Genomic DNA, 13266 nt, shown 5'->3' with positions numbered 1-13266 from the left:
TTGATCCTTCATTAGAGTAGAGTACCCTTTATCCATCAACTGTCCCATTCTCAGTTTGTTGCATTTGAGATCAGGTACGTAGTAAAAATCTCTGATCTCTTTGATTCCCCCATTTATCTATTGATATCATATTGTTGCAACTCCGCCGGAAGCGACTAGTCGCCTCCTTTCCCCTGCCGAAAGATGCGTTTGATATTTAATTAATCTTGGAATTAATTGATACGAAATATTTTTCAAAATTAATTATTTTATTTTATTTCGATGCAATGAGCCTACAAATTCTCCGGATTAATCTTGGAAATTATAAAGTGAGGTAAAAATGAGTGTTTATAGCCATAAAAGAAGCAATTAACATGTTTTCTAATCTAGTCTCTATTTAAATGAGGAGAAAAGTCTCACACATATGGTGATAAAAGAGGAAACTAAAATTAGAATTTATGAAATCAAGGCATTGCAAAGGGAAGTCTTCTAGTCTCTTGTGCACAACAAAGATTGAGTTCTCTATATCTTTGGAAATTGATGATTTCAGAACCCATATATGAATGAAGTTTGTAACAACTATAAACTTTGTTAACTTTCCTAAAGAATGGCACATGATCCAATAATTTCTAGATAAAAAAATTTAGTAGCTAACATGGTCAAGAATATATATTTGGAATTATAGTATAATAAATTTGAACAAAAAGAAATGCAAAAAAAATCTTTTGACTAATGAACAAATTTGGGAGACATTCGAACCGATGTGCACGACATCACTCACATGTGAGAAAAAATCTCGATCACTCAAAAAATTGAAAAACATATCAAGATTTGAGTATTGATTATGCTGAAGTTACAAAAATCACACAATATAACGTGAAATAGTAAGATTCACTTTCTATATTGTTCAACATTCAAATGTAATTGTTAATTGTTAATTCAATTGGAAAATTGTGAATATGTCTAGTCAAATGTTTGTTTCGACAACATTTTTAATGAGATTACATATGAATAAAAACATTTTTTTATGTGCATATTTATTTTCATCTTTGAAACAAATAATAATAGTAATAACTTATAAATCATATTTAACCAATTAGATATTAATAAGTATTTATGACTGGGTTAACCTACATGTCCGACCCAAATATAATAGACCCTGTCAATTCAGACAAAATATATATAAAACAGAAAGTATTTTATTGTTTTGAGTTGTTAATTTCTTAAAAAATGTTATTTGTTATCTTTAACATAAATATATATTGAATGCAACCAAATTTAATATCATATTATCTACTATACTTTATCAATTTACTATATTCATCCATAATCCAGCATTGAATGTTTCATATGGAGCCGATTAAGGTGGCTTGGGTTGCTCACGTCAAATCTGGACTAGACTAGTGAATAGTGATACAAGTTTAACTTATGAAAAGCCCCATAACTTAACTATAATAATGTACTACCAGAAGTTCAACTATTTTCTCTTTATCAATTTGTCTATTTAAGTTTTTATGTATTTATATGAGTGATTACTATCAAATAAATGAGAAAACCATTCCACAATTAATCCCATTTTTAGTATGACTAGGTGGATGTGGTGCATTTCATTGGTTTGGACTTGGTCTAATGTTTATGGTTACCATAAAACATATTCAATCTTGATAGCAAAGCAGTTGTCAGGTTGATTAAGTAAAAGATGAAACTGCAAATATAAACATGAAGTGAAGAAGCATATTATTAAGAATTTTGACTGTTTCATTCTGAACTCACCTCAGCATCTTCTGAATGTGTGCCAGAATCTATCATATGTTGAGAAGCATTATTTACATCACATGTTGATTCATCATCTAAGGATTCCTCCTCAACATTTCTAATCCAACTGGTGTGGCTTACACCACCATTATCCCCTATATTATTATTTAGATGTTTTACTGGTAATTTAACGCGTTTCCCTTTTATGTATCTGTACTCCCATCTAGGAGGTGGGTATTTCTTCTTCAACTTCTTGTACTTGTCCAACATACCCAACTTCTGAAAAACATCTCCGACCATTGTGACTATTGATGTTGTTGGTCGCATCCCCAGCTCTTCCATGTCAGCAAATATCTACCAAAACAAAAACAAATATATTATATTATATATGTATGTATATGTATATATGATTTATCACTTAGTACATTGTCAATTAAGATGCTTTGATTACATAAATCAGTAAACCACTTATTAATTATGCAGAGCTCAAATGGATCTATTTGTTATAACATCTTATGGTCCCAATAAATCTATTTTCCAATACCAAACGAAAAATATCACTCAATTTTTACTTTTGAAAATGTTTTAATGAGATCATGATTATGGCATTATGCCAAAGATTGTGACAAAATATCAATTTCCAAATAGGCTGCGTGAAATGGATTATAACAAGTCAACTTAACTGTACATTTAACTTGCTAAGCTGTAATTCAAATTATATCTGATATTTACTTTTCATTATATGCCAATTCACTAAGAATGTTCAATATTTAATTTCTAGTGTTTAATTTTCAGTACTTACATTTCAGTTTTATCAAAGGACATCTGAACGTTAAAACCGCCATTGTACATTGAAAGACACCATAACAAATTATTGCACACACGATTCTCCGAGTAAAGTGACAGAAGACTATGAAGTCTAGATTAATGGTGGACAGAATCTTTAAAGGTAGTGAAAACAAATGTAACCTAGGAGTTTCAAATGTATAATGGAATATGAGGGGTCAAAATAGAAGTGGCATATCTAAAGGTATGTATGACCATCAAGGATATATTAAGTGGGGAAGATATTTGACTTATAAGGCTCCATTTCACTTTTTACTCCAAAAATAACCCATTCTTCTGATAAGAAAGTGGCCTTCTGTCAAGTTCATTAAAAGTAATTAACATTCTTGTTCAAAAATATCACTTTTCTTTTGTTGTCGAAACAACTGCAATTCTTTCAACTAAATATTTGAGATGTTGAGAAGTTTATAAAACACATTCAATATCTTGGCAGTAATATAGTGGTAGTAGTATTATTAGAAAGACGTGCTCATGCATTTTAAGTTGAAATAAGTCTAGTAAAACATAACAGCAATAAGTACCTCAAACATCTTGTCATGCATGCCCTCCTTATTATAATAAATGGAAACCATTTTGTCGAAGAAAATACGAGGTGTGCTCTCCAAATTCTCTGTAAACAACTTATTCCAAAGCTCTTCAGCTTCATCCAGCCTACCATCTTCAGCCAAAGCATTCAGCAATGTGTAATAGCTTCCCATTGTTCTTCCTTGACCCTTACTTAACATCCATTTTGTCACCTATAAGATATTATATAAAATCATAATCTCATTTAAATCAGCAATTTCCAATCTCTAAGGTAGATAATGGACCTGGATTATCCTTTTCCATTCTTTCTCATCTTCAAGAGTTTTCAGTGCCTTCTTTACAGTAATTAAAGGAAATTCCAGGTCCCATGCAATGAAAGAATCAAGAGCCCCATAAACCTCCTCTTTTACATTTGACAATCCCTTCACCTGTAAGCAGATAACCCTTAAGTTTTTATCCAAGAAGAAAACAAGTTAAATTGCTTTCTCCAATGAGAGGCTATAAAAACAGTATTATAACAGATTATGAAGTTCCTAACGGCACTCAAAAAAATCTAAATTAGCAAGTGTGATTGTTAAACTGATTTATGAATCAAATTGAAATAAATCAGTTACCCATATTCATCCAATTCTTCTTCCTGCTTTATGTTTAGGGGGTTAAGTAGAGAGTGGAGGATGGTTCAATGCAAGGATAAGGACAAGACTAAAAAAACTTCTTTTAAAATAGCCGAGAAGAGACTAAAATTCTTACACAGTCGATAAGTTTCAACGACTTCGAGACTGTCCCAATTCTCTTTTGAGTTTTCCATACTCTGGGATATCTTGGTCGAGGGCCTCTTGCAGCACAAACCTGAGAAACATCTGATTATTGTATCAGTAAAAGAATTGAATGAAAAAAACATTATTTGATTGGAAAAAGATACTGACAAAACAAATAAAAATAGAGTTTTGCAATGCCAAAGCCACCCCCCTTGCATGAAAACATTCATGTATCTCATGTTTCCACGTTTGAATGGAAACCAGACATTAAACTTTCCCCAAATAAAAGTTGAAATTTCAGGAAAAACATTGGAGTACGACAATCAAAATAAACTAGAAGCAAGGTTCTTCATACAAAACTAAGAAATACTTATTCACTTTAGCTGGAAAACAGATAATATAATACTATTTCAGTACAGTACTTGGAGATGCTAGCAAATGATTCAAATCAAATACAATAGCCAAAATGAAACATAAGACTAAAAGATTAACCATTGTTCAAGAATAACTTGCACCCAAGACAACAAATCAAAGATATTACTAAGCAACAGAGACGAGGTGAAATAAACCCGTGAAACAGTTTAACCTCGAAGTTCAGATATCCAATTATAGGAACAAATAACAAATATTACGGTTAGAGAGGATTGAAGCTCACCACAATGCTACATATCTGCTTAGGATTTTCAACAGACCCAACCCTTTTAGTAAAAATGGTCGGAGAATACCTCAAGTTAAGCATCCTAAGAGACGATGATCAATGGCCACAGAAATAAATGAATTAGGTCAAAAGAGCTAAGAAGAAGCCAGCGTCGACAGTAGGAGGAAACAGAGGGGAGAAATTGTCGAATCAACCAATGCCTACAGAGGGAACCGATCGATACAGGGAAAGCGGGGACGAGAGCTAGCGCAGAAGTAGGAAGAAGATAAACCCTGCGTTTCTTGAGGGGTTGAGAAAGGACGAAATTGTAAAGAATTTACAAGATTTAAATATATTAGTTTAGATTGAACTTACAGTTCTTAATTAGAAAAGAAAATATATATATATATATATATAGAATGATGCTTCATTTTTAAAGTATTCGGATTGCCGTGTCGAGAGCTGTGGTTAATTTGGATATATGTGAGAGTAAATGGATACTTGAGTCGGATTGTGGGTTGACCCGCCCATAAAAATTTTATCGTAATATTGTTTTCACGGTTTTTTATATTATTACTCGTGCAAATGCACGGGATATATGCTAGTTAGTTTTTATTTTGCTAAAATTCAATATAGAGTTATCGCCGAGTCCGTCCAGAGAACAGCTAAGTCCGGTTGAATAGTAAACTCAATGGAGAAGGTCGTATCGTCCCACCTTCAACCGCACCTTGATATAATTTGTTATTAGATATTATTGTCTTTAAATTAGAAAATATATATAAGAGAACGATATTACAAATAAGTCAAAAAAAATAAAAAATAATTCATCCATCATGTATGTCATTCTTCCGATGGGGTACCATGGGATTAAATACCTGCCTTTATCGTCACTTTTCACCGGGGGTCTTGGTGAAGCTTTTCTCATTCTTCGATAATGAAGAGAGGGGATAAGATGTCTCCGGGACATACTGGTGGTCAGGGGCGGAGCCAAGTGCAAGCTGGCCCGGGCTGTAGCCCGGGGAGCCTTATGTATTTTATCAATAACGACGGTAAATTACCGTCGTTGTTGGTTATTTTCCGTCGCTAAAAGGCTATTTTTCGTCGCTAAAAGGCATTGGTGACAGCAAAATATAAAACTAGCCCGGATAGATTTTTTTAATAAAAGATTAGCCCGGGTAGGTTTCAATTCCTGGCTTCGCCCCTGCTGGTGGTAGGAGTCTAAGTTTGTCAAGCATGACCCGGTCAAAGGCAATACAACTAATGCAGTTGCATAGGGCCCCATTTTTCAGGAGTCCCAAATCTTTCAAATTTTTAGTATATAATATTATTATTTCTATTATTAATTATATATTATAAAATATTTATTTTACCGTATAATATTATAAACTTTTATATTTATTTATTTTATACCTATAATATTATAATCTTTTATATTTATTTATTTATTTTATATTTATTTCCTTATAATTATATGTTAATTTTTTCTCTCCATATTATATATAATAATTTATTTTATTTTCTTCTCTTTTCATATTATATAATAATATAAATTAATTATTTCTCTCTTTATTATATATAATATAATAATTTTTTCTCTCAATATTATATCTAATATAATAATATATTAATTTTTTCTCTCTCTTAAATATTTTATTATTTTTTATCTTTAATATTAAGGTCATCTTTTATTTATTCTTATTGTTGTCATCTTATATCACTAACTCTAATTATATTGTTTATATTTTAGCAGCTTTCTATATTTAATAATTTAATTTTTTTTATCATAAATCCATAATTGTGAAAATAATCTTTGGGTTATATTTTAATGCTCTTAAATTAATTTTTTTTATTTCTTCTTATTCTTATATTTATCTCCATAATTTTTTTTTATTTTAAAATATCTATCATATTTTTTTTCATTATAGAGACATCATACATAATATATGACAAATGTATTGGCTATGATATCATCCGAAAAAGAGTGCTTAGAAAGTTTGAGTATAATGACTCAAAAAATGCAAGTAAGAGTATTTTTGTTGAATATGAATACTAGTTAATTGATATATATTAATATTAATATTTTTTTATATAAATTTTGAAATTTTTTTTACACTAGTTAATATTGTTATATATTTAATTTGTATATTTAATATTTTTTTATAAAATGTACAATTATTAAACTTATTTTAATTTTCTGGGGCCACAAAATTTGAATTTGCATGGGGCTCCCAACTCTCGAGGCCGGCCCTGCATCTAGATATAGAGGACTAGAGGTGAGCCTATTTTGCTCACATAAGATGTTAAGAACGAGTCATGATAACTAAGGAGGAAATACTTAAAGAATATTATTCATTTTAAAGACATTAGGGTTTAGAAATAAACACCAAACAAGTCTTTGTCGAAATATTATTGTGGAAATATCCCAAAAATATTTTAAATGCATTTTTTTGGATATTTAGAAAATGATTAGGAGTTCTAAAATTATAAAAATATTTTTGGATTTTGAAAAGTGGAACCAAACATAACTTATAACCGGAGTACTAAGCACGGGGTTCGTTTTTATTGGTCGAGGTCAATAGATCATCGGTCTGGGTCGAGAAGCCTTTCAATCAAGGCTCAAGATCTTTGGTCTAAGTGCCAAAGTCCCTCGGTCTGGGTGTTAAGGACTTTCGGTCATTGGATGATCATACCAGTCTAGGTGTATAAACCTATCGGTCATGGATTAGCCCGGGGCAAAGTTTCTCGGACGAGGTGTATAAACCTTTCGGTCTTGGGCTAACTCTAGGCTAAGTCCTTTGGTCCTGTGTGTGGGAGCTCTCGGTCCTAAGCTTGGGATTCTCGGTCCTAAGGTCGGACCTATCGATCTTAGGATTTGGGGTTTTCGGTCCTAGGGTTTGGGATTCTCGGTACTAGGGTTTGGAATTCTCGGTCCTGGCTCAAGAACATCGGTCCTAGGTTTGATTTTTTCGGTCCTAGGTTTCGGTCCAGACCGAGGATCCTCGGTTCTAGGCTAACAAACCTCAATTCTCAAGAACACAAAAGTGGAGGTTTTTAAAATTTATTTTTTTAGCTATAATTCTTTGATCTAAGAGTTTGGGTAGCTTCACAAAACTCCTAGGAACATGTTGATATCCACCTCAAGCTATTAATTGATTAGGATGATGATCAATTTGTTAAAAAAACAGTTTGTGATAAAAAATCGAGTTTTTTTATTTTAAAGTTATTTTGAAGTGTAAGGAACTATCCAATAACTTCCTTATATTAAATATATTTGATTGACACAAAAAAAATATTGCTTGCTCATTTTTACCAAATCAAGAAATCAAAATTTTCAATTTATTTTGAAATTTTTGATTTTGATCAAACATGATCAGAATGGATCATACATGATCCAAATAGATTCTCAACATCACAATCGTGTTGGGAAGTTTTATGGGCTGTAATTCAATAGAATTAACCCAAGAACAACACCCATTTTTTTATTTTGAAAATTCATATTTAGGTTTTTGTTATTTAGATCGATTGATCAGTTCTATCATATTCAAATAGTTTCTAAATGAACTTAGGATCGGTTTCCTTCCATAAAACACCATAAACAACAAGCATACAAGCTTAAGCAATTTGATATATAAAAATTTCAAATTCAAACTATAAATATGAATTAGAGGGTGATTGGAACCTTACCAAGGATTGGAGAACATTTGTTGATCCTTATAGAAGCTTTTGGGTTACTCAGATCCAAACTTTAAGCCTTCAAATGGATTTTCGAAAAATCTAAAAGCTTTAAGCTCAAATGACGGATTTTCTGTAAATCGTGATTTGAGAGTGTATATTGGATTCTCTAGTTCGGGAACAACGCAAGGGGTCTATTTATAGTTGCCCTAAGTCGGTGAAAGCTTCTTGTGGTCTGAATCGGCCAAAACTCATTAATGACTTTTGACTGTTCTTGGTTTAAGTCGCCGGAATAGGGATGAATCATCCCTATTTTGATAGGGAGAAATGATCACCATCGTAGGGTGATTATTTCAGGCTTTAAATGAGCCGAAATGGTTAACTAACGACTAAGTTCCAAGTTGGAGAAATCAACCACGGATCTTGAAGCTTATCCACATAGTGTCATGATGAAGAAGACGATCGGAGGATAAGACGACGTCGTTTCGTGTGCGTCCGCGTTCCGTTAGTTTATGGGCGTTCCGTTAACGTTTTGACTAACAGAGCTAACGTCTTGTTAGTTGTTCTTTTGTGTCTTGGGCGTGCGCTGCTTTCACTACAACGGACTACGCGGAGCGCTCTGATGCATTGGATGCGATTCCAACTGCAGCAGATTCTTATGATTACGGCCACACTGGATTGCAAAAAAAAATTTATTTTAAAATTTTAAGGGTTTGTTTGAAATTGATTTTTCTTTCACCTTTTTGCTTTAAATTGATCTTTTCTAAATACACAAGATATTAAAATAAATATGTCAAATATTCTACCAATTTATTTTAATATATTTTTAGGATTAAATAAATAATTATTTTATATGAAATGGATATAAATAAATATTCATTCTAGATTATTTATATTTTTTTTTACTCTAGATAAATTTTATATTCCTATAAGTATATTGTGTTATTATAAAATATTAAAAACTTATAATAGAGACATGCTATTTATGCAGGTTGTCCAACCCGAATTTTTTTTTGTGGTTAAAATGTTATATTACCTCTATTGTTTTAAATTTTTTTAATAGAATTTATTATTCTGTTTATTTAATTATTAAAAAATGGTAAAACTTTCATTTATTTATTCGTTTTATCCAAAATTTTATCGTTATTTATTTATGATCACCCTAATTTTTTTTTAAGCACATCCCATTATCGAATCCTAGGTCCGTCCCTGAATAGAGACAACATTTGATGGACACAAAAAATATAGCGTCGAGACCCTTTCCCGAGTATGACCAAACACTAAACAAAAAAATGAATTTTTTTTATTTGTATTTTTAAAATGCTAATTTTTCTTTCCTGACAACTCCAACAAAGTTAAAACTAGTTTAAAAATTACATAATCGAATCTTGTCGTTTAGTTCAAAATTTCAGTTTTGAAGTTGAAATGACTCGAATAGTGTCGATTAGATTTGCGTCAATCATATTTTTAGAAGTTACAATATTTATAATTTAAATTTTTTAAATATAAATATTAAAAAAAATTAAGATTGAACACTCTTTAGTGATAAAATGTAAGAATTTAATCGGATAATAAATGAGAGAATGAGTTAAATGAGGATGAAATAAAAATAAGATTGATTAAACATAAATAAATGTAAATTAACCAATTATTAATATTAGATTTATCAAATTTTAGATATTTCATACATGAACTAAATGATCTATATAAATAATTTTCTTTAGAAAAAAAGCTTATTTAGACGTATATACTTGTATAACTACCTCATTTAGACGTATGTACTATCAAAAATTGGCTCATTTAGCCTATTTTAGTAACCATGATTAACTTTTATTTTTAAATTTATATATTTATTAATTAAATATTAATATATTTTCTCTCTCCTATTTTTTCATTAATTAAATCAGATAATTTATTTTTTATTTTTTTAAATTTTAATATTAATTTCGCTTTTATATGTAATCTTCCTTTTTATATTAGTTTTTATTTCTCATATTTCTTAAATTCTTATTTTTTTTAAAATTTAACAACTTATTTATTAATTAAAGCATGTAATTTATTTTATTTATTATTTTATTATTAATTTCTTTTATATGTCATCTTTCTTTTTTATTAGTTTTTATTTCTCATATTTTTTAAATTCTTATTTTTTTAAAAAAAATTAACAACTTATTTATGAATTTTATATTTTACTGTAATATTTAATTTAATATAAACAAAAATGAAATTAATAATTTTTTATTTAATTTTTATTCACGACTTATAATAGTAAGGTGCATTGTTTTGTCTAATATTTGATTATTACTCTTTTGGTGTTTGATGAATGAGTTTTTATTATTATTCAATTTTTAATTTTTAATTAATTTATTTTTGTGTGGAAGAATTTTTTTTGTTGAAAGGATTTTAATTGTTATATTCAATCATCAATTATTGAGACCAAATAATTTTAAAATAATTAATAATAAATGTGAATATAAAAAAAAATATAAAAAAGAAGAAAAAATATAAAGTTAAAATAATTAATGATGAATGCTCATATAAATTAAATAAAATTAAAATAATTAATAATAAATACTCATATAGAAATAATAAAAAATTATAAAAAATATAAAATATAGAGGATTCATTTATTAGTAATAAATGAAAATGAATGAGAGAGAAAATATATTAATATTTAATTATTAAATATATAAATTAAAAAATAAAAATTAATCATGGTTTACTAAAAGAGGCTAAATGAGCCAATTTTTGATAATACGTACGTTTAGATGAGTTTTTATTAGTAAATACGTCTAATGTAGGTAGTTGTAAAGTACATACGTCTAAGTAAACTTTTTTTTCCTTTTCTTTATTAAATAGCTTTTAATTACATTTATTATAATATTTTTTAAGAATAAAATAAAAATAATTTAATATTTTATTTATAAATTAAATAATCTTTATTTTTATATTTAGCAAAATAACTCAAATAATCCATTCTTTATAAGATGAAACAATACCCACGTAAAATGGGTCTCCATATTTTTCGCAATGCCACTCGTATTCGTTAACGGAATTCAACGAACCTGGAAGCTCGAAATAGGCCCCGCGCGCTTGTATTTCTCTACATCTTTCTCTATCTCTCTTACTCGTTCTTCAAAGGAAACGATTTCTTCGTATATTAAGTTGTTGAATTACAGGCGCCAAATTTATTACTGAAAGAACGATGGCCGATCATGACCCGGAGTACGAGTCCTTGACGAAGCAAATTAACGAGCACGACCCATCGTCTATTCACTTCGAAGGTGACAAAAAAGCATTTCGTATCATTGGAAAAGATAAGTCGGTGCATCATGTCCTCGGCGGAGGAAAATGTATAATCTAACATCCCTCTCTCTATATCGCAGTGCACTCTTAATTACGCTGTTAACGTTAATTTTTCATAGAGGAAATAAAACCTCCCACCCAATCCAGGTGCATGTGTCATTCTTAATAGTAAAGTGTTTCCATTTGGGTCCATAATGTGTTCATATGGTTGATGTTAGATCTCAATTTCCTTGAGTTATTTGATAGTTGTTGTTTATCATAACATAACTTTTGACCTGAATGGGATATATTGTATTTGTATGATACTTGTTATTGTCATTCCTGCATTCTAAACTTACTCATTGAACTGGTGATGAAACAGGCTAGTAAAGGATCAAAAACACACAAAATTTATTATGAGATAACTGTACTTTTTTTCTTTCTTTTTTTCCATACAGCTGCCGATGTTTTGTTGTGGAGGGATAAGAAAAGATCAGCTATAGTGGTTGGTATTGCCACAACTATATGGATGCTCTTCGAGTTATTCGAGTACCACCTGATATCTCTTACATGCAATATCTTAATATTTGCGTTCACAGCACTTTTCTTATGGTCCAATTTAACCAGCTTTATCAACAGGTATGTTTAATTTGATATCTATTTATAAGGACCAACCTTTTCAAATTTGTTTTTACTATCTCCTCTTTTTAAAATGTTTGAATGATCAGGCCTCCACCTCGAATTCCAGAATTCAGGGTATCTGATGAAACTATTCTTCGGGTTGTTTCAATGGTAAGAGGTGAGATCAATCGAGGTGTTGACATTTTCCGAGATATTGTAGTTGGAGGAAATTTGAAGAAATTTCTTGGAGTAAGTTCTCATAATGTTCTTTTATTTATTAGAGAATGTTTTTTTTTTGTTCATGTACAGCAAGCAATTTGAAGCCATATAATAAGGTTTGTAATTATTTTCCAGGTCTTAACATCAAAATTAGAAATTTGCATTTACCCTTTATTATTTATTCTGAAAAAAAATATGTTCAAATTTGAAATTTGTCTGATTGATGTAATTGGATTAAATCAAATTATATTTAAAACACACACACACACACACACAAAAAGTTGGTAAGATGGGAAAATAGTATATATTAGTAATTAATATCTAAAAACACTTTTTAAATTATTTTTATACCTTCTTTTAGATCCATATTCAATAACTTAATAATTAATATTTATATTTTAATCTGTCTTTGCTAACTATATTATACAATCATTTGTGACAGGCAATTGCCAGCTTGTGGATTATTTCAGTGATTGGTAGTTGGTCAGATCTTCTAACATTATTTTACATATGTAAGTAAAATAATCATTGGTGAAATTAAACTAATTTGTTTTTATTTTCAGTTTCCATATATTCTCTTGAACAAATCTCATTTATTATTATAATTATTATGGGGGAACACAGGCTTTCTCTTGCTACATAGTGTACCTATTCTATATGAAAAACATGAAGATCGTGTAAACCCTCTTGCTGAGAAGGCAATGATTGAGCTCCAGAAGCAATATGCAGTTTTTGATGCCAAGGTGCTAAGTAAAATCCCCAAAGGTCCTTTGGAACAGAAAAAAGTGGCTTAGAACTGCACTTGATCACCAATTAGAGTTTTGTTATTTATCTTTAGAAACTCTATTTGTTTTTGTAGTTTTGGGTATTTCCTTTCCTTTCCTAATTAATTCTACATTTATTTTATTAATGATGGGATGTATTGGACACACATTAATTTATTCATATTTATCTTATTAGATTATATAT

General features: G+C 29.7%; 2 protein-coding genes and 1 long non-coding RNA gene across 3 annotated transcripts; 2 read left to right on the top strand and 1 right to left on the bottom strand.

Annotated features, from left to right (window-relative positions):
- Positions 1 to 1693: 1693 nt before the first annotated feature.
- On the bottom strand, positions 1694 to 4824 carry LOC124945505 (pentatricopeptide repeat-containing protein At4g21190). The gene is made up of 5 exons (XM_047485950.1): positions 4519 to 4824; positions 3856 to 3954; positions 3390 to 3533; positions 3102 to 3317; positions 1694 to 2088 (listed from the first exon to the last, which is right to left on the bottom strand). The coding sequence occupies exons 1-5, from the start codon at positions 4600 to 4602 to the stop codon at positions 1738 to 1740; spliced, it is 894 nt and encodes a 297-aa protein (XP_047341906.1). The 5' UTR covers positions 4603 to 4824; the 3' UTR covers positions 1694 to 1737.
- A 6553-nt stretch (positions 4825 to 11377) lies between these two features.
- Positions 11378 to 12399, top strand: LOC124909711 (reticulon-like protein B6). Its single transcript, XM_047450363.1, has 4 exons — positions 11378 to 11525; positions 11916 to 12096; positions 12186 to 12327; positions 12388 to 12399. Exons 1-4 carry the CDS (start codon positions 11378 to 11380, stop codon positions 12397 to 12399), a joined length of 483 nt encoding a protein of 160 aa, XP_047306319.1.
- Positions 12400 to 12728: 329 nt separating this feature from the next.
- LOC124910508 lies at positions 12729 to 13066 on the top strand. The gene is made up of 2 exons (XR_007096425.1): positions 12729 to 12809; positions 12922 to 13066. It is a non-coding gene; the product is annotated as an uncharacterized LOC124910508 (long non-coding RNA).
- The last annotated feature ends 200 nt before the right edge of the window (positions 13067 to 13266 follow it).

The sequence above is a fragment of the Impatiens glandulifera genome, chromosome 7, assembly GCF_907164915.1.
Source record: "Impatiens glandulifera chromosome 7, dImpGla2.1, whole genome shotgun sequence".
Taxonomy (NCBI): domain Eukaryota; kingdom Viridiplantae; phylum Streptophyta; class Magnoliopsida; order Ericales; family Balsaminaceae; genus Impatiens; species Impatiens glandulifera.
Note: the sequence above shows the minus strand (reverse complement) of the source record. Positions and strands in the feature narration are given on the sequence as shown.

Bases quoted from the DNA above. Each gene is read 5' to 3' on its own strand.
- LOC124945505 (XM_047485950.1), bottom strand. From the start codon at position 4,602: ATGCTTAACTTGAGGTATTCTCCGACCATTTTTACTAAAAGGGTTGGG. The intron at 3,534-3,855 runs GTAAGAATTTTA...ATCTGCTTACAG, and splicing joins CGTTGAAACTTATCGACTGT to GTGAAGGGATTGTCAAATGT. The intron at 3,318-3,389 runs GTCCATTATCTA...AATATCTTATAG, and splicing joins AATGGAAAAGGATAATCCAG to GTGACAAAATGGATGTTAAG.
- LOC124909711 (XM_047450363.1), top strand. From the start codon at position 11,378: ATGGCCGATCATGACCCGGAGTACGAGTCCTTGACGAAGCAAATTAAC. The intron at 11,526-11,915 runs GTATAATCTAAC...TTTTCCATACAG, and splicing joins TGTCCTCGGCGGAGGAAAAT to CTGCCGATGTTTTGTTGTGG. The intron at 12,097-12,185 runs GTATGTTTAATT...TTGAATGATCAG, and splicing joins TTAACCAGCTTTATCAACAG to GCCTCCACCTCGAATTCCAG.